Below are 25,852 nucleotides of genomic sequence, written 5' to 3'. Positions count from 1 at the left end.
TTCATAGAAGTAATCTGGGAAGAAGACATTTTGAAGGGTCATTATTACCTTGACTGTATGTACCCACTGTTGATATGTTCTTGGGTTTCCTAGAATACACAAAAGTAAGAAGTCAGATATATTTCATCAAAATTAAATCATAAACCAAAATTCAGGACCTTTGTAATAAAATTCTGTTTATGTACAATGGGCTGGAGCAATAGCATAGCGGTAGGGTGTCTGCCTTGCAAGCTGTTGGCCCAACCGAGCCAGGTTCAATTCCTCCACCCCTTTTGGAGAGCCCGGCAAGGTACCGAGAGTATTTTGCCCACACAGCAAAGCTTGGCAACCTATCCCTGACATATTCAATATGCCAAACACAGTGACAACAAGTCTCACAATGGAGTCCTAACTGGGCCCGCTTGAGCAAATTAATGAACAACGGGAGGACAGTGCAGTGCTACAGTTATGTATAATATTGTGAAAGAAGCAATGGTACTACAATGGGAAATAAATTTTCTAATTCTTAAAAGGATACAGTAATTAGTATTTAAAAGAAGACAATTTACATCATTCTGTCTTCTTTTACACTACCATCTTCAGACATTATCTTCAGGAATAATATCTTATTTTTTGAAATTCAAAACTCAAATATCTTTTAAACTAATTATTCAAAGATTTATGTCCATATTTTGTAAATGTTTGACTTTCCTTAAGTTTAATTTGAAAGTATTTCAAGTACCTTAAGAAAGAAAAAACTAAAAGGGAATTTAGAAATGTAGAGATACAATGAAACTGAGGGCAATAAAAAAAGATGATATTTGAGTTTTAAAATTTTTGTTAACAAATTTTATTTTAATACAATTAAAAAAGTGCAATCACAATTCCAAAAATGTTCTCTAGTAAATCCAAGTTATAAATATATTACCCAAAGAAAAATGAAACAAGTACAACATTTAGGATAGTAGATAATTGTGGTTATTAAAACAAAAGGTGATAATATATTACTTAATAAAACTGGATATCATATATTCTGTTCCAGATATAGTACTTTGTTCATATTGCAATGATTTCAGAAAGCAAAAAGAAAAAGATGTATAACAACTACTCAATGTCCTATAACATTTAGGAATAAGTAACTTCAGTTAGATTTAAATACTAAAATACTTCCACAATAAAAATAAGTCAGACACAGGATCTCTAAAACAAGCTTAAAAATTCTTAAAGCAGATAATTCTGCTGTCATAAAACACAGGTAGAATGATGCAACTCTCAAGACTTTCTTTTCAGCTGTCAGCCTTTGAATCCCCAATCAAAATCAAGCAAAAATGTATTCAGCTCTATGTTACATTCACTATTATATCCAATGGGCCAGGGAGATGGTACAAGGATTAAGATACTTGTCAGGCATGTGGTTGACCCTGGTTTAAATTTATGACACTCTAGTTTTTCAACCCTGAAATAGTATCAAACTTCCTAAAACTTATAGGTAAAAGTAAAGGTAAAGGCCCTCCCGTTGTTCGTCGATTTGCTCGAGCGGGCCCAGTAACGTCTCCATTGGAGACTTTGTTGTTTCCGTGTTTGGCATATCGGACACATCACGGGTGGCTTGCCAGGCTCTGCCATGTGGGCGAGATACTCTCGGTAGCTTGCCAGGCTCTCCGAGAGGGGCGGAGGAATCGAACTCCGGTCGGCCATGTTGGCCACGTGCAAGGCAAACGCCCTACCACTGTGTTATTGTTCCAGCCCCCTAAACTTATAATAAAATTTAGGTTGCATATATTTCCTCTATGTCATTTCAAAACAAATTAAAAAAGCAAAATGGGCTGTCCTATAAGGATACCTTGAGTAGAAACTGATTCAATAAATAGTTCTCCAGAGTTATGTGACAGAGGAACGGATTTACCTAATTAAGTAGCTAAAGATGACAGAGAATTGTGGTACAATTTGGGAAAAATGCAGTTTGCTTTTTAAAGGCTATTATTCCCTTGGGGGCTGGAGCACTAGCACAGCAGATAGGGCAGTTGCCTTGCACATGACTGACCCGGGTTTGATTCCCAGCATCCCATATGGTCCCCTGAGTACCGCCAGGAGTAATTCCTGAGTGCAGAGCCAGGAGTAATCCCTGTGCATTGCTGGGTGTGACCCTAAAAGAAAAGCAAGGTAGCACTGTCCTCCTGTTGTTCATCGATTTGCTCGAGTGGGCAGCAGTAATGTCTCTATTGTGAGACTTGTTGTTACTGTTTTTGGCATATCGAACACCTCACGGTAGCTTTGCCGAGCAGGTGGGATACTCTTGTTAGCTTGCGGGGGTCTCCAAGAAGGGCGGAGGAATCAACCCAGGTTTGATTCCTCCGTTGGCTGCGTGCAAGGCAAACACCCTACCTGCTGTGCTATTTCTCCGGCAAGAAAGAAAGAAGGAAGGAAGGAAGGAAGGAAGGAAGGAAGGAAGGAAGGAAGGAAGGAAGGAAGGAAGGAAGGAAGGAAGGAAGGAAGGAAGGACAGACTACTATTCCCTTGAAATGTCTGTATTGAAAATATGGAAGATTGCGATTTCCAGAAAATTTATCATTTAATAATGAATTACAGAATGGACCCTACCACTGTACTATCTCTCCAGTCCCCCAGAATGTTTTTGAAAGTTTATCTTCCTAAAAATAAACTGAACAACAAGTAAACAGTTATTTGGGGGCTTTATGTAAAGTAACCAGATTAAGGAAATAATAGACACTTTTATGGAAATTCTAAACATTGTTCTTAGTGATTTTCTCACACTGAATGGCATAATATCTATTATTTATGCAAAGCTTTCTCTTGAAACCCTATTTATTTAAATTCTAGCATTTTCCAGTTACTAGTCAAAAGGACAAACTGATATAGAATGCTCAATGAGAATACAAAAATGGTACTAAAGTGTATTGCTACTTATCAAATTACTTTGTACTTTGGTGTCTCACTGAAAGAGAAATAGACGCAAAATAAGACCAATCATATTGTATAGTAAAACTAATAAGGAAACAAAAGGTATTAATGAAAAGTAGTCATCTTCTTTATAAAATCAATCTAAAATTGTTTATCTTTTTAAGCTTAGATAACTAGACATAAATTTAAGGACTAGTTTTATTTTAAATAAAGCATACAGAAAACTTTTTAATTACTCAATAGTTCTTAGATACTTTTCTATAGATCAATATTTTGGTTATATACTTGCATTCTCTGTTCTACTTATCCTTTCTGTTTTTACACAGTTCTCATAAACGTATAGCACTGTATAGCACTGTCCTCCCGTTGCTCATCAATTTGCTCGAGCGGGTACCAGTAACAACTCACAATAAAATGTGAGACTTGTTACTGTTTTTGGCATATCGAATACATCACGGGAGCTTGCCAGGATTTGCTGTGCAGGCAAGATACTCTCCGTAGCTTGCCTGGCTCTCTGAGAAGGATGGAGAAATTGAATCTGGGTTGGCCACATGCAAGACCAATGCACTACCTGCTGTGCTATCTATCACTCCAGCCCCTCTTAAACGTAAAGGTTAAATTTCCTACAAAGGTCTACTGAAAAATTCAAGTGTAACAATGATCACCTTTCACAGTCGTGATTCACAAGGACCACCCCCCCCCACCCCAGGTTAGAAAGCAGTTTTTAAAAATCTTCATGTATTCAGCCTTTAGCCACAGTTCTAGATGCAATGTTAATAAGATGATTTTATGTCTGACCATCCTTCACTGTATGTTTTTCATCAGAGATGCAATAATTATAAAGTGCCACGACTTGCATACTCATTTTATCTTAACCATGCACATAAGCAACAAAAAATAGTATACAAACTGCCACTGAAATGCCATAGAAAGAAGAAAAATTAGACATTTCTCTAAAATCTTCTTTTTCCTTAAAGTACTTTGATTTTTTTTTTCAGTTTTAGTGAATCTTTATTTCTCCTATGGTGATTTTCCTGAGGGTTTTAGCTAAAAAAAAATCTTTTAATCAGAATAGGCAAAAGTTGTTCTTTTAGCCAATAAGAAAAGAATGGAGTATGCTTCTGTTTATCGGATCTCTCCTAATAAAGAAGATCTTTTTTAGTAAGAAAGCAATACATTACAGTCATTAAAGTTAAAGCTTTGATGCCAGGCAGACACATGTTGAGTTCAGAGTCTGGCTTTTTGTAAGCACTATGACCTTGATCTAATTATTGAGATGAATACCCTCATAAAAATGAAGATAATCAAAGCACCTCTTAAGATTATGTGAGAATTAAATGCAATGGTATTTCTGAATCTCTTTTTAAGGTTTCTGCAAGACATTAATATTTAATAAGCATAAACAATTATACCATTATTACCCTATGAGAAACACTGATGCTACAAAAGTTTGCTCTTTGAAGAATGGTTGAATATCACAACATAGGGAGAAGTCTTTCTTATCACAAAGGAAGTCTAAATAACAAATGTTTGGAGTTAATGTCTACTAACATATCTACTAAACATATTTATGTATGTATATGCATATACGTTTACATATATCCTTCCTTATGAGACTAATACTAATTTGTATTACATTGTTCATCATTTTACTTAAAATTCTACAGGTTACTTTTCTTCTAAAATAATTTATTTGCAGCCCTAAGATAATAACCAAAACATAATAATTTAAAATTCCAAGAGTCAGGGATAATTTTAAATATACTCTTTTATACAGACTAAAATTGAAACTTGTCAAACTATGATTTACTTTTGGATCAGTATTAGCTCCTTCTACAAAGACTGAGTTCCAAACCTTTTTTATTTTAAAAATGGGAGCAAAGTAGCTGGCACTAAGTTGTATTGGAAATGGAGTGGTCTCTTAGTAAAACATTGACCCACTGCCTCCTATCTTAAATAGCAAGACTTTTAACAAAAAATTTTACTGACCACAGCCCCTCACCAGTAGAAGAACCATGTAACTCTATTCTATTAGAGAGGTGCCTGGACCAATGGCTAAGACTATATAACTGAACTATATAGAAGGGTCCAAGTTCAGCCCCCATTATTCTCACAAGGGCCATTTGCAGTTCAATATGCCCCAGAAAGATAATGGGGGTAGTTATGAAAATATTGAACAGATATCACAAATTTGTCAATGAGCTTACTTGTCTATGTTAAAAAGTAAAACATGTATTATTTTACCACAAATGTTTTATGGGAGCTAAATTTTTACTCATGTGTTAAAAAAAAGCAAGAAGCTCACTCATTCCATATTTAGCTTACTCTCTGAGTCAAGTAACTAAGGTTTTTGCAAAGCTAAATGCTTTCAGTGAAATGATGGGCTTAGACCAGATTAAGAACATACCTATTTAGCTAATTTGGACTCCTCTGAATGAACAAATTAAGAACATACTTATTTAGCTAGTTTGGACTCCTCTGAGTGAACAAATTATTAAAATAATTTTTGCATTTTAAGATACCACAATCTTAAATAAGAATAAAATGAAGGGTTGTAACTTTTTGGATGTTACTATTAGATATAACTTTATTACTATTTCCCTCCATATTTCATTTCTCAATTCTATTCATTTGCATTTCCATAATCTTAAGTATTTTTCCAAGTTGAACCTACAGATAGTGGGAGAAATATCAATTACATCAGGTGAAAATGAACACACCATAGAGTTTTGGTTATTGGTTTACCTTATAACTAGAACAGTGCATATTATCACCAAACAATCATGTAATTCTGACTGAAATACTGAAACACTTCAAGGACTCAAGCAATATGCTCTATCATGGATTGGAATATATATTGAAGCAATAAAAGTTTCTGTTTGTAAACTTTTGACTGCCTAGATAATTATAATACTGTTTGAAAACTCTACATTGCTTTTTCCTTAGCATACTCTGTGGAGGCTACACCCATCAGAGTTGGGAGTCATGGAATGGAACAGAACCACAAATCTCACACATACAGAGCATGTGCTCCACTATTTGAGTCATATCCCCATGAATATCTTCATTTAAATAATTTGTGTTAAATAAAGGTGAAGCATTACCTAATTGATGTCTCACACATATAATATAAATTCCCATGACTCCTTCCATTTTATGGAGTGTTTTTCATACTGACAAGGGTAAACATCTAGTAAAATAAACTGAAAAGATTTCTCCTAATGCTGAAAAGCAAAAAGAAAGGGAAAGGCTTACAAATAACAATATATTTACTTAGAAATGTAGAAGCGGTGGGGCTGGAGCGATAGCACAGCAGGTAGGGCGTTTGCCTTGCACGCAGCCAACATGGCAAACATGGGTTCGATTCCCAGCATCCCTTATGGTCCCCCGAGCACTGCCAGGAGTAATCCCTGAGCATCCCCGGGTATGACCCAAAAAGAAAAAAAAGGGGGGGGATTGGAGCGATAACACAGCGGGTAGGGCGTTTGCCTTGCACGCGGCCGACCCAGGTTCGATTCCCAGCATCCCATATGGTCCCCCAAGCACCGCCAGGAGTAATTCCTGAGTGCAAGAGCCAGAAGTAACCCCTGAGCATCGCGCCGGGCGTGACCCAAAAAGCAAAAAAAAAAAAAAATGTAGAAGCAGTGATGGTATTCAGCATGGTTTTTTTTGGATCATCACATCTACTATTTCAACCATAATCTCAGTTCTTTAATTCTTATTCTGAAATAGTCTTCACTCATAGGTTTCTCACAGAGACTACTGATCAGAATAAAATGTAGAAATATATGAATTAATACATCTATATCAAAAAGTATTACGAGATTATAAAGCCAAGCAACTACCTTCATGAGACTATCTTAATGCCTTATACAATCTGTATCAAGAAAAATAAGTTTGCATTAGGGAGTTTATAAGATGATAAATGTATTAGACTGTATATTTTAGGAGAAAATATTAAATTATGAAAGACAGTATACAAATAGCGAAGATTAAAACAATTGTCTTTCAGAAAAAGAATTATGATCTATAATTCATTTTTTCAATTAGTATTTCACTTTAGTAACCAAATTAAAATTATTTTCCCTGTAACTTTACCTCCTCCACAAAAGCCACCTGAAGTGATCTCTTCTTCAAATGCATCAGAAAAACCCCTTCCTGCATTTAGTTTTGCCAGTCGACCATCAATAAACTGAAATTTAAAAATATCAGTATTAATTTTCTTTTATTTCATAAGATTTAAACTGTGCTTATCTTAAAATATTCATAGCAGTTACTATTACATCATTAACTCTGCAAAAATATACACAGCTACTTGACAAGCATGTTCTCAAACTATTAAAACAGTAGTGCTTGTAGCAACTGAAATTTATATCTCTTGGGTTACAAAAAATTTTATGAAAGTGTTGAGGCTGTCTTTTGCAAACCACAGCACCCAAAAGAAAAGAGAGAGAGAGAACAAAAGGGAATGCCCTGCCAAAGGGACAGGGACAGAGTGAAATGGGGAGGGATAGGGGGGTGGGAGGGATACTGGGATCATTGGTGGTGGAGAATGGGCACTGGTGGAGGGATGGGTACTCAATCATTGTATAACTGAAACCCAAGTACAAAAATTTGTAACTATACTACTGTACCTCACGGTGTTTCACTAATAAAAATTTTAAAAAATGTTGAGACTGCACTATATATAATGAAGTTGAAGGAACTTTCAGGACCTTTGAGGCAGGATAACATAGACTGAGAGGTAGACTTAATGACTTGGGGGGTTAACAGAAAATGTTCCTATTTAATCTGAAATGAATTCATGATGATTACAATTTTTCACTTTAGAAATGAAAATTTTAACTAAATTTGAGGCAGTAGGTTGACTGAGCACAGCTGACCGGGGTTCAATCCACGGTACTGCACCTGGTACCTTAGCTACCCACCCACCCAAGAGCGATCCCTGAACTCATGGCCAGAGGTAAACTGTGAGAATCAATGATAGCACAGTGGTAGGGCGTTCGCCTTACAAGCGGCCAACATGGCCAACCCGAGTTCGAGTCCTCCGCCCCTCTCGGAGAGCCCGGCAAGCTACCGAGAGTATTTGATATGCCAAACACAGTAACAACAAAGTCTCCAATGGAGACGTTACTGGGCCCGCTCAAGCAAATGAAATATGGTCAAAGAAAAAAAATTAACATCTTTCCAGTTTTTTTGTTAAATATTTAACCAAAAAATAAGTAAATGGAAAGGTATCACAATAGGCACAGGTAGCTAACTGCATGAATTAATGGCCAGTGACACCAGCTATTAGACATTGAGACAAAATCTCTTACAGACCAAATTAAGAATGGAAAATAACAACCATATTCCTGTCCAATGTGTGGCTGAACTATCTTCTTATTAGCATAAAATGCTTTTAACCAAAAATGCGGTATGATGGGTTTAGACAGAGATAGACTAAAAATTATGATGTTTTTATAAACACAGTTATTTTCTCTCATAGAAAACAGAAGAACAATTTGAGTACAGAACCCATATATTACCATTTTTGAGGCAACATAGATTTCACAAAGCAATATATTTCTTAACATTTTTTTTCCTCAAGGGATCTTTGAACACCAAAAACAGAGCCACAGAACAGCCACACACAGGACCACAAGCTATATTTCCATTATAAAAAAAGTAGCATATTAATTAAACCCTGATATTTAAATAGCTATTAATTACTAGTGCTGTTTTCTTCTTTTTCCACATATTTATTAAGCAGTATGATTGACAAAGTTATTCACAGCTGGGCTTTAGACACACAATATTGCAGCACCGATCCCACCACCAGTGTCAACTTCCCTCCACCAACGTTCCCATGCTTCCTCCCATATCCCCCCCTCATACATTACCATTTTTATAGCATTATGTTTGACATGCAAGAAGCTTTCTTTTAGTATATATGAATATGGTGTTTGGAGTATTAAAAATTTATTATCATAACTCAGACACCTGATAGCTTGATTGTGATCAAGCCATTTGTCAGCTAGGCGTCTATTCTTCTACAAAATGTAAAAATAATAAAGACTCATGTATATTTTTAAGTTAATTAAATTATAAAGTGCTGGGCTGGAGTGAGAGCACAGTGGGTAGGGTGTTTGTCTTGTACGCGACCGACCTGGGTTCGATTCCCAGCATTCAATATGGTCCCCCAACCACTAGGAGTGATTCCTGAGTACATGAGCCAGGAGTAACCCCTGTGCATTGCTGAGTGTGACCCAAAAAGAAAAAAATATGAAGTGCCTGTACTGTAGGCACAGAATAAATGCTAGAAGGTATCACATTTTATTATTATTAATGTCAAACTATTCACCATCATTTTATATCTAACAGCAGATGAATGAGCTTTCTGAGAAGAGGTTCCATTTTTCTCATGTATGCATCTTTAATGATCTGGTCAAATGCCTGAAACATGACCTAAAATTAATACATGTTCACAAAAGACTGATGCACACTGAAATAATGCTAAAGGTTATATACTTTATAAGGTTTAAAAGTTAAATAACTGCAAAGTATGAAAGAGTAAATTTTATTTTAATCTTGAGGAGAAGATAGTAATGTATAATATTGCTAACTTTGCTACAAAGAAGGGTTATTTTGAAATTAAGGTGGTTTTAAATACTTAGAAAATTTGACTTGCTCACATTTTCAACCAAGTACTATAAATCAAATTAAAATGCCTGATGTAGCAAGCATTATTTTGATAAAAATAAGGTGAAAGCAAGATGATAAATTTAAAGTAATACATTACTGACAAATAGAAGAAACTAAGACATCCTTTTAAAGGACTTAATTTGCTTTAAAAGATTAAGACTACAAGACTCTAAAAGGTTTTCAGTTTTGTGTTTACTAGAAATAATCCAGTCATTTTAGTTTGAGTGGAACTGTTCAAGTCTAAAAAAGAGATAACTCTCCAAACTATTTACTGATTATACATTTTTGTGCATGAATAACTACTGAGTTACTACTGATATGCACCACAGGAATTAGTCACTATGTAAAATGTCTGTGTTATCACTGACTTTGAAAGCAATTCTGTAAGTGACAGTCACAAACACAAACTTAATGAAAACATCTCTACAACTTTGTGAATGTCTACATACAGGTTATATGTTCATACATACAAATACAGACAACCAAAAGCATACTAAGAGGAGGTACTAATGGTGAGGAATGGTGAAGATAACAGATCTCTGAACTTCTTTTTTATTCAATAGCAACTTTCACCCCTACTTGGTTAATGGTTATATTATTCTAGTAACTCTAAAACATTTAGTAGTAATTGCTTCTAAAGACTGTTGCAAGGAAATTGTTTTGAACCAAAAAAAAAAGACCTCTGCTTGGAAATCTATTACTTTATAATGTGTTGTAACCTTTGTAACCTTTATAATGCGTTTTTACTAACTGATATATATATATATATATATATATATATATATATATATAGGTAAAGGCCCTCCCGTTGATCGTCGATTTGCTCGAGCGGGCCCAGTAACGTCTCCATTGGAGACTTTGTTGTTACTGTGTCTGGCATATCGAATACTCTCGGTAGCTTGCCGGGCTCTCCGAGAGGGGTGGAGGAATCGAACTCGGGTCGGCCATGTTGGCCGCTTGTAAGGCAAACGCCCTACCCGCTGTGCTATCGCTCCAGCCGTAAAAACACATTTAGGTAACTAGAAGATTTGAATTTTAGAATTAGTTTGATATTGCAAGTAATAATATAAAGAACATCTTTCTAAATGGAAGATGTTCAGTTTATAGTTAAATATAAATCTAGACACTCAAAAGGAGAGAGGTAACAAAAGGGAATGCCCTGCCACAGAGGTAGGGTGGGATGAAGGGATTGGGGGTGGGAGGAATACTGGGACTGGTGGTGGTGGAGAATGGGCACTGGGGGAGGGATGGGTATTTGATCATTGTATCACTGAAACCCAAGCACAAAAATTTGTAAGTCTACAACTGTACCTCATGGTGTTTCACTAATAAAAATTTAAGAAAAAAATATATAAATCTAGACTGCCATACATGTAAGAATAACAATAAATTAGAAGTTAAAACAAGTTAAATCAGCATGTGAACAAAAAGAAATGGTCATTTTCAAATCATTTTAAAGATTGGATAATCAGAAATTATCAAGTGACTGTAAGTAGAGTAAGTATTCCATAATATGATGACTAAGAAAATACTTTGAATTGTGTTGGTTATAATTAATAGTTGGAAATAATCATGTAAACAACATCAATAGGACAATAATAGTACCTTTAAAGATATTTTACAACAAATGTTAAATAATTGTCTAAGTATTGAGTCTGTTGAACTTTATGACCACCAGATCAAAAATTCAACCATTCAAGTTATTTAATTGCATATTTATACTCTCCCACTTTTCTAGATCCCTGAGATGTAGAAATTAATGGAGACAAAATTTAGGCCCTTTAAATATTGCTTCTTAAACAATGTTTTGACTGACACCTAATAATAAGAAACAAGACATGCAAAAAATTATGCAGTATATTAGAAGGAACTCCTCGCCAGGCTATGGGGTGGGTGAAAGCCCTCCCCACCCCACAGGACCCAACCCTAGCAGCCAACCTCCACTACCCAACCACTGCCACGCTTCAGGCCACTTTCCAGACACATTATAAGATACATTATAAGACACTTCCTACCCATTTTCCACTATTACTATACCATATGATGGGGTTCAGACAGCAGGCAACAAATCATAAAATATATATATATGTATATATATATAAATATATGCCTCTCGGAGATCCCAGCAAGCTCCTGAGAGTATCCCACCTGCACGGGAAGAGCTTGGCAAGCTCTCCATGGCATATTCGATATGCCAAATACAGTATCGACAACAGGTCTCATTCCCCTGACCCTAAAAAAGCCACCAATCGTTGGGAAAAGACACGTAAGAAGAGGCTACTAAAATCTCAGGGCTGGGAGGAAGAGAGACATTACTGGCACCCACTTGAGTAATTTGACGATCAACGGGATGACAGTGATGACAATGATGATATTAGAAGGTGATGAGTGGTATAGAAAAAACCAGAATTGGTACGGGAGGCTGCAGAGTCCAATCAGGGAGCCACCGGCATACAAAATTCACCAAAGCAGAGGCAAGGGGGTACTCAATCGTACTCGAGCAAATCAATGAACAATGGGAGGACAGTGACAGTGAATTATTTGGGGAAATATGTCAATATATCAATAGATATGTCATAAATCATAATAAAAAGATTTTTAATTGGTAAAAATTCTTTTCATATCTTTCCATACATTTTTATGATACTGATAAATTTTCAAATTAGCTTTTAATACTTATCACATAATCTATATCTGATATGAATTATAATTTGCAATTGGGTACTAAGTATATCAGAAAGTTATTTTCACACACCCAAGTTCATTATGTAAACATCACTGTTTTTTGCAACATGCTCCAGAACCATCTAGTTCTCAATCTATGATGTGGTACTTCATCAAATACTTTTATTTATCTATGTATTTATTTACTGAGGGTCATGCTTAAGGCTTACACCTGGCTTTGTGCTCAAAACTACTCCTTTTTCTATTATAATAAAATCTGTATTTTTGTGAAACAAATCTATCTCTCTAATCTTTCAATACTAATAGATAATTAGTAGTTGTTATCACTGCAGTTCGCAAACCTTTTAGAATTTAAATCATTAAAACATTTAGATAGACTTTGTGATTTACAATATTATTAATCATGCTTTCTCGTGCACGTAAATACAACACCACAGTCATCACCACCTCTCTCTCTCAGAGACCCCTCTCTTCCAACCCCCCAACTCAACTGTGGGGATTAGTTCTTCCATTGTGTTGCCGTTGGCCCTTTGCTCCTACCTTGTTGATCCTTAAGTGCTAGATATATAAGAGAACATTCTGTATCTATCCCTTTTCTTCTCATTGACTTCACTCAGCATGACATCCTCTAATTTCACCCACGCTCTGCTATAATTTGCAAAGTTTTGTTCTGTCTTAGAGCTGTAAAGTATTCCACTGTATGTGTATATGTTTTATGTATGTATATCACAGTGCATTGGCCCATTTGCTCTTATTTGGGCACTGTTTTCATATCTTGGCTTATGTACTAAGTGTGGTAAGGAACATAAGCATGCAATATTGCTTCTAATTAATGCTTTTGTATTTGGGGGATATATGCCAAGAAGGGGTATGGCTGGGACATAGGGTAGTCCTATTCATATTTTTTGATAGATTTTCATATTTTAAGTAATGGATTATATGTAGTGATAAAAATGTTTTGAATAAATTCTACAAAAGGCTATTAGTACTGATAAGATCCTATGTAATAAACTAGATATCCCAAAACTAAATAAATATATTCGGTCTCATTTATGGACAATCTAGTGATCTGTGGAGAAAATTAAAATGTAAACTCAAAAATTTTCATTGTAATCCTACATGTAAAAATGTAGATATGGGTATAATCTTTGATTTCACTTTTCTATCTACTCTCTCTAACCCACTGTCAAAATAATTCTACCTCCGAAACAACCAGATGCTGGCTACTGTGGTCCTACCATCAGCTGAGTACAAACCACCAACATTCCTCCTCTGAAAAAACTGCCACTTTCCTTCTCCAATCAATTTTAGAGTATTCTAGGAATCTTTATAAATTGTGAAGTGAAAAATTCCCAGCACCGTAGTTTCATTAAGAATGAGACAAGAACTCCTATACTTTCTAAATTCTATTCGATTTGTCCCCTCTGCCCTTCTAATCGTACCTAAAGCACCTTTGTTACTTGCTCATTCCATTTTATTTCTGTACTAGGAAATGCCAAGTTCCCTCTAGCTATAATATCTTTGCAATTCTCTCACCTGAAGTCGTGTTTCTTGACACTGATCAGTCTCAAAACTGATTCCTTCTGGGACTGGAGCGATAGCTTAGTGGGTAGGGCGTTTGCCTTGCACGCGGTCAACCCAGGTTTGATTCCCAGCATCCCATATGGTCCCCTGAGCACCACCAGGGGTAATTCCTGAGTGCAGAGCCAGGAGTAACCCCTGTGCATTGCCGGGTGTCACCCAAAAAGCAAAAAAAAAAAAATCCTGATTCCTTCTTCCTTCTTCTTTAGATGTAATTTATTAACTATGACCTTTCCAGCGATGTCTTTCTGATATTCCAATATGAAGCATTTGCTTAATATGAGATCATTCTCTCTGGACTTAACACTGATATTTTTTGTTTACTTACTCATTTATTGTTGTGTTTTTGTTTTTATTTTTGTTTGTTTGTTTTGCTTTTTCGGTCACACCCAGTGATGCTCAAGGGTTACTACTGGCTCTGCACTCAGAAATCACTTCTGGCAGTACTTGGGGGACCATATAGGATTCCGGGGGTTGAACCCAGGTCGGCCACGTGCAAGGCAAACACCCTACTGGCTGTATTATCACTCCAGCCCTATTTACTCATTTATTAACTCATTCCCTCTATTCAAACTATTAACTCAATAAAAAGAGGCTATATTGCTCTCAAATATAGAAAACTTCTCACGAGTCAGTGAGCACCCAGATTCATATGCCCATTCTTCACAAACCTGTATTCTCTCCTGAGGGCATTTTGATGGAAAGAAAATTGCATTTATATAACCTTACAAAATGCAGTAAAGGTTTTCGGAAAAAACAGTAGAACTCCTTTTTCTATTTTGAATCTTCACTATAATTTTCCTCCAAATTTTATCACAAAAATATGGAAAAGCAGAAATATTTGGGAGGAAATGTATCTATTATGATATATTTGAACTCCTTTACCATCATAAACATTTCTTCAGAGTAATCCAGGCTGCCAGCTAAAGTGGGTCTATATCCACAGAGATACTCTAGTTCTAGTCTGGACTCATCTGGACAAAAATTCAATTATGATCCCCCATCATGGAAAGAGGAAAATAAAAGGAGATTGGGGCGGGGAGCAAAAAGCACTTCCATTTCAATGACATTAGTATCAAGGATACAAGAAAAAAATTTTTTCTGTATTAGTGTAATAGGAAATAAAGGTATACGACCTAAACATAATGGCTTAACTAGACTGGGTTAAAAAAGACTGTGATGTCAGAGTTGTGGATTTAAGAAGCTGTTTCTGGGATTTCTTCCAAATCCATTATCTAGAGAGGAATTTATCCAAATGGAACTGACTATAATCTGTCTTAGTTATGTTTATTTCACAGGATCTTGGAATGTTAAGAGCCAAAGGTATCTAAAATTTAGTGACCTTGCAGTGTATCTCAGGTTACAGAAGCTGAGATCTAAGGAGGTTACAAAATAAACTGTCAATGAGAACGCAGCTATCCTTGGCTAATCTAGAAAGATTAAAAATATTCTTATGTAGTATTATGATCATTTAAATATTAAGAACTTAACTAATTGGTAGTTTACATAATGAGGATAAAGCAAATTATCAGAAAATTCCTCCTTTTGTGTAACTCCCTCACCACAGAAAATGACATTTTTTTCTGTCACATTAGACCTTATCATATTAATTCTTCAGTGATTACTGTCTTTTAGCTAATTCATATATTTTCAAGTTTGCTAAAATTCATTCATTTCCATGCTACACCATATTCTACTATATTAATAAACTAATTTATTCAATTTAATATTGAATAATATCTCAGATTTTCACTAGTATTTTGCTAATAAGTTCAATTCTGCTCTATGAAATCTGGAAGACAATTTGAAGTGAAATTGTGGAGTCATAGCCTAAATGTTTACCAAACAAATGTAAATGTTTACACTTATATAAACATTAAAAAAAACTATGTCTTCTGGATCCATCCATTACCAAAATTTGAGATTTCCAAGTTATTTTTTTTAATTGACCAAACAGTACGTTTGAGGCGATATTCTTTGTGATTTTTCATTTGATTCTCTGATTATAAGTGAGACTGAGTACCCAGCATATCTTCAATATATTTTCAGGTTTATGTTTACATGCAGTGATTCAAAGTTATGTTCTGTGCTTATTCATGGCTCTATCATGGGGTCACTCCTGAAAGTTTTTGAGGACTCTATGTGATGCAAGGGATAAAAGTGGAGTCAGCTGTGTTCAAGGGAAGTGCCTTAAACCCAGTACTATCTGTCTGACCCATTATTTTGGATAAGTCTTTATAACTGTACTAGGACTTTATGTTCTATTTCTTTATGTTCTAGTAAGAATTGGTTGGGAATATTTTAGATCATGTCCATTTTCCAACTTTTTCCCATGAATTTTACAAAAACCTTTGGCATCTGATGGGATGTGATAATGGATTTTTCCCTCTAATTAATTAATGTGCTGAATTTCATTCATAGACAAATGCACAACTGTCATCTAATTTACAGGTATACTACTAGAATATAAAGGAAATATTCCATTAAAATGTTTGCATCTGTTCATGAATGAGACTGGTCTCTTATGTTCTCCACTCAGGTGGCATTACGTTTATAGTGAGATTTATCTTATCCTTAAAAATAAATTTAGCGGTTGATCTGCGCGGGACGGGAACTGAGGCCCATCTCTCAGCAACAAAGCTGAACATCTCCGGGTACTCTCTCCTCATACAACCAGGTACAGCTTTCCCCAGGGCTTGGAACTCTCTTTGAGCATGCGCAGCTAGCTCGATCCCCTAGAACAGCCGGTTTTCTCCCTTGATCTGCGCGGGACGGGAACTGAGGCCCACCTCTCGGCAACAAAAATGAACGTCTCCAGGTACTCTCTCCTCATTCAACCAGGTACAGCCCGGCGCCCAGCACCAGGGAACCTTTCCAAAGCTGCGGCCACTAACACGGCCGTGAAATATTCTCCCACTACATATGCCATAGGAACCATAAGCTACCCTCTTAGATGGAACCTTCTCTAGGTTAGCTCAGCCACAAGAAACACAGTAGCCAACAACTCATAAGACTATCTCAATTCACACTACATATCAAGCAGAATAGTAACAGTGAATGTAAAGGACTAAACCACAATGGTCACAATGGTAAAGCAACACAAAAGCCCACCAAACATTCTTATTGAAGAGTCTAGCCCAGAAGACACCAACAGTACTGTAGTGTTAGACAACCTCTCTGACAAAGATTTCAGAAGGGACCTACTTAGGATGCTTAGGGAACTAAAAGAAACAATGGAAAGCAATGTCAATTAAAGACAAGAGAATTTGAAGGCAGAAATGAGGAAAATGCAATCGGAAATGTCAGACCTGAAAAAACTGGTAGGCGAATTGAAAAACTCAGTGGAAGGCCTTAGAAACAGAGTAACAGCTGCTGAGAAAAGAATCAGTGAGCTCGAAGATGAAGTTCAGAGACTCTCCAGAAAAGGGCAGAAAATGGAAAAGAGACTCACAATTCAGGAACAAACGGCAAGAGAAGATTGTGATGAAGCCAAGAGGGGTAACATAAGAATTATTGGAGTCCCAGAGGGACAGGAAGAAAACCTTGATGAAGAAGAAACTGTCAAAGACATCATTGCTACAACATTTTCAGAACTGAAGAAAACTTGTGACCACATTCAGGAGGCCCGAAGGGCACCAGCTAGAAGAAATCCAAATAAAAATAACCCAACACACATCCTGATCAAAATGGCCAAAGCCTTATATAGAGATAACATTGTGAAAGCAGCAAGATCGAAGAAAGAATTCTCTTACAAAGCAGCATCCTTAAAATTCACAGCTGATTTTTCTGATGAAACCCTCATGGCCCGAAAACAGTGGTGGGACATAGTGAAAAAATTCAATGAAATAAATGCCTCTCCAAAAATACTTTACCCAGTGAGACTCTCATTCATAACAGAAGGAACAACACACAGTTTCACAGACAAATAACAGCTCAGGAACTTCATAGACCCAAAACCATGGTTACAAGAACAACTAAATGGGCTACATTAAGGCAAAACAGGCCCCTCAAATACACCAAATTTCAACAGAACAATGGGACAAAATCCCATAACAAAAATCTCTCTCAATATCAATGGGCTAAAAGCACCAATTAAAAGACATAGAGTGGCAGGATGGATTAGAAAATTGAACCCAACATTCTGCTGCCTGCAAGAAACACATCTCAATAGTCAAAGCAAACACAGACTCAGAGTCAAAGGCTGGAAAACAATCCTACAGGCAAATAGCTCCCATAAAAAAGCTGGGGTAGCCATCCTAATATCAGACCACATCGATTTCAGAGTGAAGAAGGTCAGAGGAGACAGTGAAGGCCATTTCTTATTGATCAAAGGATCTGTACAACAGGAAGACCTTACAATAATAAATGTATATGTACCTAATGAGAGACCAGCAAAGTACTTAAAACAACTACTCATAGATTTGGAAAAAGACATCAATAGCAACACAATACTAGTGGGAGACTTCAACACCGCTTTGTCACCTCTTGATAGATCAACCAGACTCAAGCTTAGCAAGGATATACTTCATCTGAGAGAAACAATGGAAGAAAGGGACTTAGTAGATATATACAGGACACTTCATCCTCAAAACGCTGAATACACATTCTTCTCAAGCGTACATGGAACATTCTCCAAGATAGACCACATGCTGAGCCACAAAACATACGTACATAAAATTAAGAAGATAGAGATTGTATCAACAATATTCTCAGACCATACTGCGCTGAAATTAGAAGTAAATCACACAAAAAAAAAACAGAAAACTAAATCAAACACCTGGAAATTAAACAGTGCGCTGTGGAACAATGAGTGGCTTAGAAAGGAAATCAAAGAGGAAATCAAAAGATTCCTAGAAACGAATGAAAATGAGGACAGGATTTATCAAAACTTATGGGACACAGCAAAAGCTGTGTTAAGAGGAGAGTTTATAGCTCTACAAGCATTCCTCAGGAAGGAGGAGCGAGCCCACATAAGAGAGAAAACCCTAATAAACCGAATCAGAAATAAAAAGGGGGTCATTACAACCGAAACTACAGAAATTCAAAGGATGCTCAGGGAGTACTTTGAGAAGCTTTATGCCATGGAACATCAAAACCTTGAGGAAATGGATAAATTTCTAGACTCTTATAAACTCTCAAGGCTGAACCAAGAAGACCTGGAATACCTGAACAGACCTATCACCATCAAGGAAATTGAAATGGTAATGAAAAGTCTCCCCAAGCACAAAAGTCCTGGCCCTGATGGATTCACTGATGAATTCTTACAAATCTTTAAAGAGGACTTACTCCCAATCTTCTTTAAGCTTTTACACAAAATTGAAATATCAAGAACACTTACAAACAGTTACTACGAAGGAAATATCACACTGATACCAAAAGCAGAGAGATACCACAAAGAAAGAGAATTACAGGCCAATATCCCTGATGAACACAGATGCAAAGATCCTCAACAAACTACAAGCAAATAGAATTCCAAATACTCATCAAAAAGATCATACACCATGACCAAGTAGGATTCATCTCAGGGATGGAAGGATGCTTTAACGTTTGGAAATCAATCAACATAATCCATCATATCAACAAAAGAAAAGATAAAAAGCATATGATCATATCAATAGATGCAGAAAAAGCATTTGACAAGATCCAGCACCCCTTTATGATGAAAACCCTAGCCAAAATGGGGATAGAGGGAACTTTCCTCAATATAGTTAAAGCCATCTACCACAAGCCTACAGCAAGCATCATCCTCAATGGGGAAAAACTGAGAGCATTCCCTCTAAGATCAGGGACGAGACAAGGATGCCCACTCTCTCCACTGCTGTTCAATATAGTACTGGAAGTACTTGCAAAAGCGATTAGGCAAGAAAAAGATATTAAGGGCATTCAGGTAGGAAAGGAAAAAATCAAGTTCGCACTATTAGCAGATGATATGATACTATATTAGAGAACCCAATAACCTCCACCAAAAAACTCCTAGAAACAATAGACTTGTATAATAAAGTTGCAGGCTATAAAATCAATACCCAAAAGTCCATGGCTTTCCTATACGCAAACAGTGAGAGAGAAGAAAGCTACACGAAAAAAACAATCCCATTCACCATTGTGCCTCCAAAAATCAAGTACCTTGGAATCAGCTTAACTGAGAAAGTAAAGGACCTGTACAAAGATAACTACAAAACGCTACTTCAGGAAATAAAAGAGGACATGAGGAAATGGAAAGATATCCCCTGCTCATGGGTCGGGAGACTTAACATTGTCAAAATGGCAATACTACCGAAATCATTGTATAAATTCAATGCAATCCCTATAAGGATACCCATGACATTCTTCAAAGAAATGGAGCAAACACTCCTGAAATTTATATGGAACAATGAGCCCCCACAAATAGCTAAAGCAATTCTTGGGAAAAAGAAAATGGGAGAAATCAACCTCCCTAACTTCAAACTCTACTACAAAGCAGTAATAATTAAAACAGCATGGTACTGGAACAAAGGCAGAACTGCAGACCAATGGAACAGGGTTGAATACACTGACATCTCCCCTCAATCATATGATCATCTAATCTTTGATAAAGGTGCAAGAAATGTGAAGTGGAGCAAGGATAGCCTCTTTACCAAATTGTGCTGGCATCACTGGACGGCTACATGCAAAAAAATGGGCTCAGAACTCTGCCTAACACCATGTACAAACGTAAGATCAAAGTGGATTAAAGACTTCAACATCAGACCAGAAACCATAAGGTACATTAAAGACAAAGTTGGCAAAACCCTCCATGACATTGAAGCTAATGGAATTTCAAACCACTGGCTGAGCAAGTGAAAACAGAGATAGATAAATGGGACTGACTATCTTAAACTAAGAAGCCCCTGCACCTCAAAAGAAACAGTGACCAAAATACAAAGAGAGTCTACAGAATGGGAAAGGATATTCACTGAATACACATCTGAAAAGGGGTTGATATCAAGGATATACAAAGTACTGGTTGAACTCCACAAAAAGAAAACATCCAACCCCATCCAAAAATGGGGCAATGAAATAAACAGAAACTTTCTCAAAGAAGAAATCTGAATGGCAAAAAAGCACATGAGAAAATGCTCTACATCATTAATCATCAGGGAGATGCAGATCAAAACCACAATGAGATATCATCTCATACCTCAGAGACTGGCCCACATTCAAAAGAACAAAAGCAACTGATGCTGGTGCAGATGGTGGCAAGAAAGGGACACTCCTTCACTGTTGGTGGGAATGCTGACTGTTTCAGCCCTTTTGGAAAACAGTATGGACAATTCTCAAAAAATTTGAAATTGAGCTCCCATTTGACCCAGCAATACCACTGCTGGGAATATATCCCAGAGAGGCAAAAATGTATAGTTGAAGTGACATCTTCCCTTTTTTGTTCATTGCAGCACTCTTTACAATAGCCATAAACTGGAAGAAACCTGAGTGCCCAAGAACAGATGACTGGTTAAAGAAACTTTGGTAAATCTACACAATGGAGTACTATGTATCTGTTAGAAAAGATGAAGCCATGAAACTTACATACATGAGGTACAACATGGAAAGTATCATGCTAAGTGAAATGAGTCAGAAAGAGAGGGATAGACATAGAAAGATTGCATTCATCTGGGGGATATAAAGTAACAAAATATGAGATTAATATCCAAGAATAGCTGAGATCAGCACCAGGAGGATTACTCCATAGCTTAGAGGCCAGCCGGGCATTCTAGGAGAAAGGGCAGCTCAGATAGAGAAGGGAGCACCAAATAAAGGGTGTTTGGAAGATCCTCCCAGGAGGGGAGATGCATGTTGAAAGTAGACTATGGACTGAACATGTTTGCCACTCAATACCCCTTTTGCAGACCACAACACCCAAAAGGAGAGAGAGAACAAAATTGAATGCCCTGCCACAGAGGCAGGGTGGGATGGGGGGGGGAGAGGGAGGGATATTATCCATGGTGGTAGAAAATGGGCACTGGTGGAGGGATGGGTATTTGATCATTGTATAATCGAAACCCAAGCACAAAAAATTGTAAATTTACAACTGTACCTCATGGTGTTTCACTAATAAAAATTTAAAAAAAAATAAAAAGATCTTTACAGCATACAGCCGAAGAGAAGGGCCACCTGGAGGGCGGGATCCACAGCACCCGGAGGGGGGAAAAAAACAGGTTCCAAAAAGAGCTGAGATCATCGGGAAATCCCAGATGGGGTAGGTACCGCATCCCGCCTCTCCCAGATGGAACACGGGGTTCACTGAATACACGGGGTTCCATCTGGGAGAGGCGGGATGCGGTACCTACCCCATCTGGGATTGTAGAGGTGACCAGAAGCCTCTACAAGCACAGCTCGAGTATGCAGGAACTAGGACTTTTCCTCATATCTGCCGGGACTACAGCTCCCAGGTAACCTCTGATTCCGGATATCACGCCCACAGCCCGCCCCCCAGAGCCATCTTTACAGCATACAGCCGAAGAGAAGGACCACATGGAGGGCGGGATCCACAGCTCCCGGAGGGAAAAAAAAAACAGGTTCCAAAAAGAGCCGAGATCATCGGGAAGTCCCAGATGGGGTAGGTACCGCATCCCGCCTCCCCCAGATGGAACCCCGTTGACCAGAAGCCTCTACAAGCACAGCTTGAATATGCGGGAACTAGGACTTTTCCTCAAATCTTCCAGGACTACAGCTCCCAGGTAACCTCTGATTCCGGAAGTCACACCCACAGCCCGCCCCCCAGTGCCATCTTTACAGCATAGAGCCGAAGAAATAGACTCAAAACCAAACCTCAAAGAACGGCTAAAGGGACTAGTATAAAACAAGACAAATCCTGCAAGCATAATAATCCCTTACAGAAAGATGACATAAAAATCCATAACAATAAACTCTCTCAACGTCAATGGTCTAAATTTACCAATTAAGAGACACAATGGATTCAGAGATAGAACCCAACATTCTGCTGCCTACAAGAAACTCATCTCAACAGTCAGAGCAAACACAGACTCAAAGTCAAAGGATGGAAAAAAATCCTGCAAGCAAACAGCTAATTCAAAAAAGCTGGGGTGGCCATACTAGTATCCGCCAACATTAATTTCACGTTGAAAAAGATTAGAAGGGACAGTGAAGGCTATTTTATCTTCATCAAGCGATACGTACAACAGGAAGAAATCACACTCTTAAATGTATACACACCTAATGAGGGAAAAGCTAAATATTTAAAACAACTGCTAATAGATTTTAGGAGGACATTGCAAGCAATAGAATCACAGTACTTGGAGACTTCAATATCACCTTATCACCTCTGGATAGATAAACAAGAACAAAACCCAGCAAGGAATCATTGGCTTTGAAAGAAGAAATGGAAGAGAAAGGGCTTTACACCCCGAAAAGAAAGAATACACATTCTTCTCCAGTACGCACAGAACATTTTCCAAAACAGACCATGTGCTAGGCCACAAAACATACCTCAACAGAATCAGGAAGACAGAAATAGTATCAACCATCTTTTCAGACCATGATGCACTGAGGACAAAAGTGAATCACACACAGACACATAGAACCAAATCAAACACCTGGAAATTAAACAACTCGATGCTGAACAACGGTTGGGGAAAAGGAAGTACGTCAAGGATGAAATCAAAAGATACCTGGAAACAAATGAGAATAAAGACATGAGCTATCAGAACCTATGGGATGCAGTGAAAGCCGTATTAAGGGGAAAATTTATAGCTCTGCAAGCATATCTTAGGACTGTAGAAAGGAAGCACATAAAACACTTGACCTCGCAGCTCAAGACCTTAGAAAAGGATCAACAGAAAGAGCCTAAATCAGGCAGAAGGAAAGATATCATAAAACTTAGAGCAGAAATCAATGACACGGAAACCAAAGAAACAATACAAAAGATCAATGAAACCAAGAGCTTGTTCTTCCAGAAAATAAACAAGATATATAAACCACTAGCAACCCTCACAAAGAAACAGAGAGTGAGCCCTAATAAACAGCATCAGAAATGAGAAGGGGGATATTACAACAGAAACCAAAGAAATCCAAAAGATCATCAGAGACTACTTTGAAAGTCTGTATGCCACGAAACAAGAGAACCTAGAAGAAATGGATAAATTCCTGGACTCCTATAGTCTCCCAAAACTGAATCAAGAAGATCTAGATTATCTGAATAGACCTATTAACATCAAGGAAATTGAAATTGTAATAAAAAGTCTTCCCAAAAACAAAAACTGAGCTCCCATTTGACCCCGCAATACCACTCCTGGGAATATATCCTGCAGAGGCAAAAAGATACAGTCGAAATGACATCTGCACTTCTATGTTCATTGCGACACTATTCACAATAGCCACAATCTGGAAAAAACCAAGTGCCCGAAAACAGATGACTGGTTTTTGAAACTTTGGTACACAATGGAGTACTATGCAGCTGTTAAAAAAGATGAAGTCATGAAATTTACATACAAGTGATACTACATGGAAAGTATCATGCTAAGCAAAATGAGTCAGAAAGAGGGACAGTCATAGAAAGATTGCATTCACCTGGGGAATATAAAATAAAAAATTGGGAGACTAACACTCAAGAATAGCTGAGATACATACCAAGAGGTTCACTCCATGGCTTGGAGGCCAGCCACACATGCTGAGGGAGAAGGCAGCTCAGATACAGAGGAGAGCACCAAGTAAAGGGTGTTGCGAGGACCCTCCCAGAATGAGAGATGCATGCTGAAAATAGATTATAGACCGAACATGATAGCCAATCAATGCCTCTTTTGTAAACCACAGCACCCAAAAGGAGAGAGAGAACAAAAGGGAATGCCCTGCCACAGGAATGGGGTGGGATGGGGGATGGGGGAGTAGGAGGCATTCTGAGGTGGGGAATGGGCACCGGTGGAGGGATGGGTATTCAATCATTGAATAACTGAAACCCAAACACAGAAGTTTGTAAGGTCAACAACTGTACCACATCGAGTTTCACTAATAAAAAAATAAAACAAAATAAAATAAAATAAAAAACCAGTAAATTCATGAAGAGTGACATCATAGAGATTATTATTCTATCACTTGATCATTTGACATCCTGTTACTCATCGATTTGCTAGAGTGGGAGCCAGTAACGTCTCCACTCATCCCTGTCACGTGCTAGTGTAGCCCAATGGTGACTGCTCATTCTAGGATCACAAAGAGCCTTAAACCAATCGTTCAGGGTCTTGACGAAGAAGTCTGACCATCTCACAGGTGGGCGGCCATGCAATCTTTTGACATTCTGTGAAATTCAGTCGATAATGGCTCTAGTCCAGCAGTTGTCTCCAAATCTCATTACATGTCCAGTCCATCTGACTTTCAACGCCTTGGCAAACGAGATAGTGACCCTGATTCTTTTTTTAATTTTTTTTTTGTGGTCTAAAATTTTTTTATTTATTTAGACATTATAAACACTCCTCCAATCTTTACAAATGACTTAATTTTCTGCACAGTATTTTTAATTACTAGTATAGATTACTGACATTGGGGAATGTGGAAGAAAAGAAAAAAATAGTCATCAACAATGTCACAAACCTAATTAGTGAAACACCATGAGGTACAGTTGTAGACTTACAAATTTTTGTGCTTGGGTTTCAGTTATAAAATGATCAAGTACCCATCCCTCCACCAGTGCCCATTCTCCACCACCACTGATTCCAGTATCCCTCCCACCTCCCACCCCCCATTGCACCCTGCTTCTATGGCAGGGCATTCCCTTTTGTTCTCTCTCTCCTTTTGGGTGCTGTGGTTTGCCAAAAGAGGCATTAAGTGCAATCATGCTCGGTCTACAGTCTACTTTCAGCATGCTGTTCTTGATTGTCAATGGAGGTGGGAACTCCAGATTCTTTCTCTCATTTGAGTGAAGCGTGATATTCCAAGCATAGCTCTTTCTATTCCTCTTTGGGAGACCCGAATAGCGTTCTCATTGTTTTTGTAGGGTCCAGGTCTCTGAGACGTATGTTAATGCAGGAAGAAC

At 37.5% G+C, this 25,852-nt stretch overlaps 1 protein-coding gene across 2 annotated transcripts in view; it reads right to left on the bottom strand.

Moving 5' to 3' along the window:
- The window catches only part of DENND1B (DENN domain containing 1B), a 248,717-nt gene that overhangs the window by 37,432 nt on the left and 185,433 nt on the right, over positions 1 to 25,852 (bottom strand). For both annotated transcript variants that reach the window (XM_056110675.1, XM_056110676.1), the window contains 2 exons: positions 7,000 to 7,093; positions 49 to 89 (listed from right to left, as the gene is read on the bottom strand). In XM_056110675.1, the coding sequence (XP_055966650.1) occupies positions 49 to 89; positions 7,000 to 7,093 (135 nt within the window). The remainder of the gene's footprint in view (positions 1 to 48; positions 90 to 6,999; positions 7,094 to 25,852) is intronic.

This window comes from Sorex fumeus, unplaced genomic scaffold (assembly GCF_029834395.1).
Source record: "Sorex fumeus unplaced genomic scaffold, SorFum_2.1 ptg000010l, whole genome shotgun sequence".
Classification (NCBI taxonomy): Eukaryota; Metazoa; Chordata; class Mammalia; order Eulipotyphla; family Soricidae; genus Sorex; species Sorex fumeus.
Note: the sequence above shows the minus strand (reverse complement) of the source record. Positions and strands in the feature narration are given on the sequence as shown.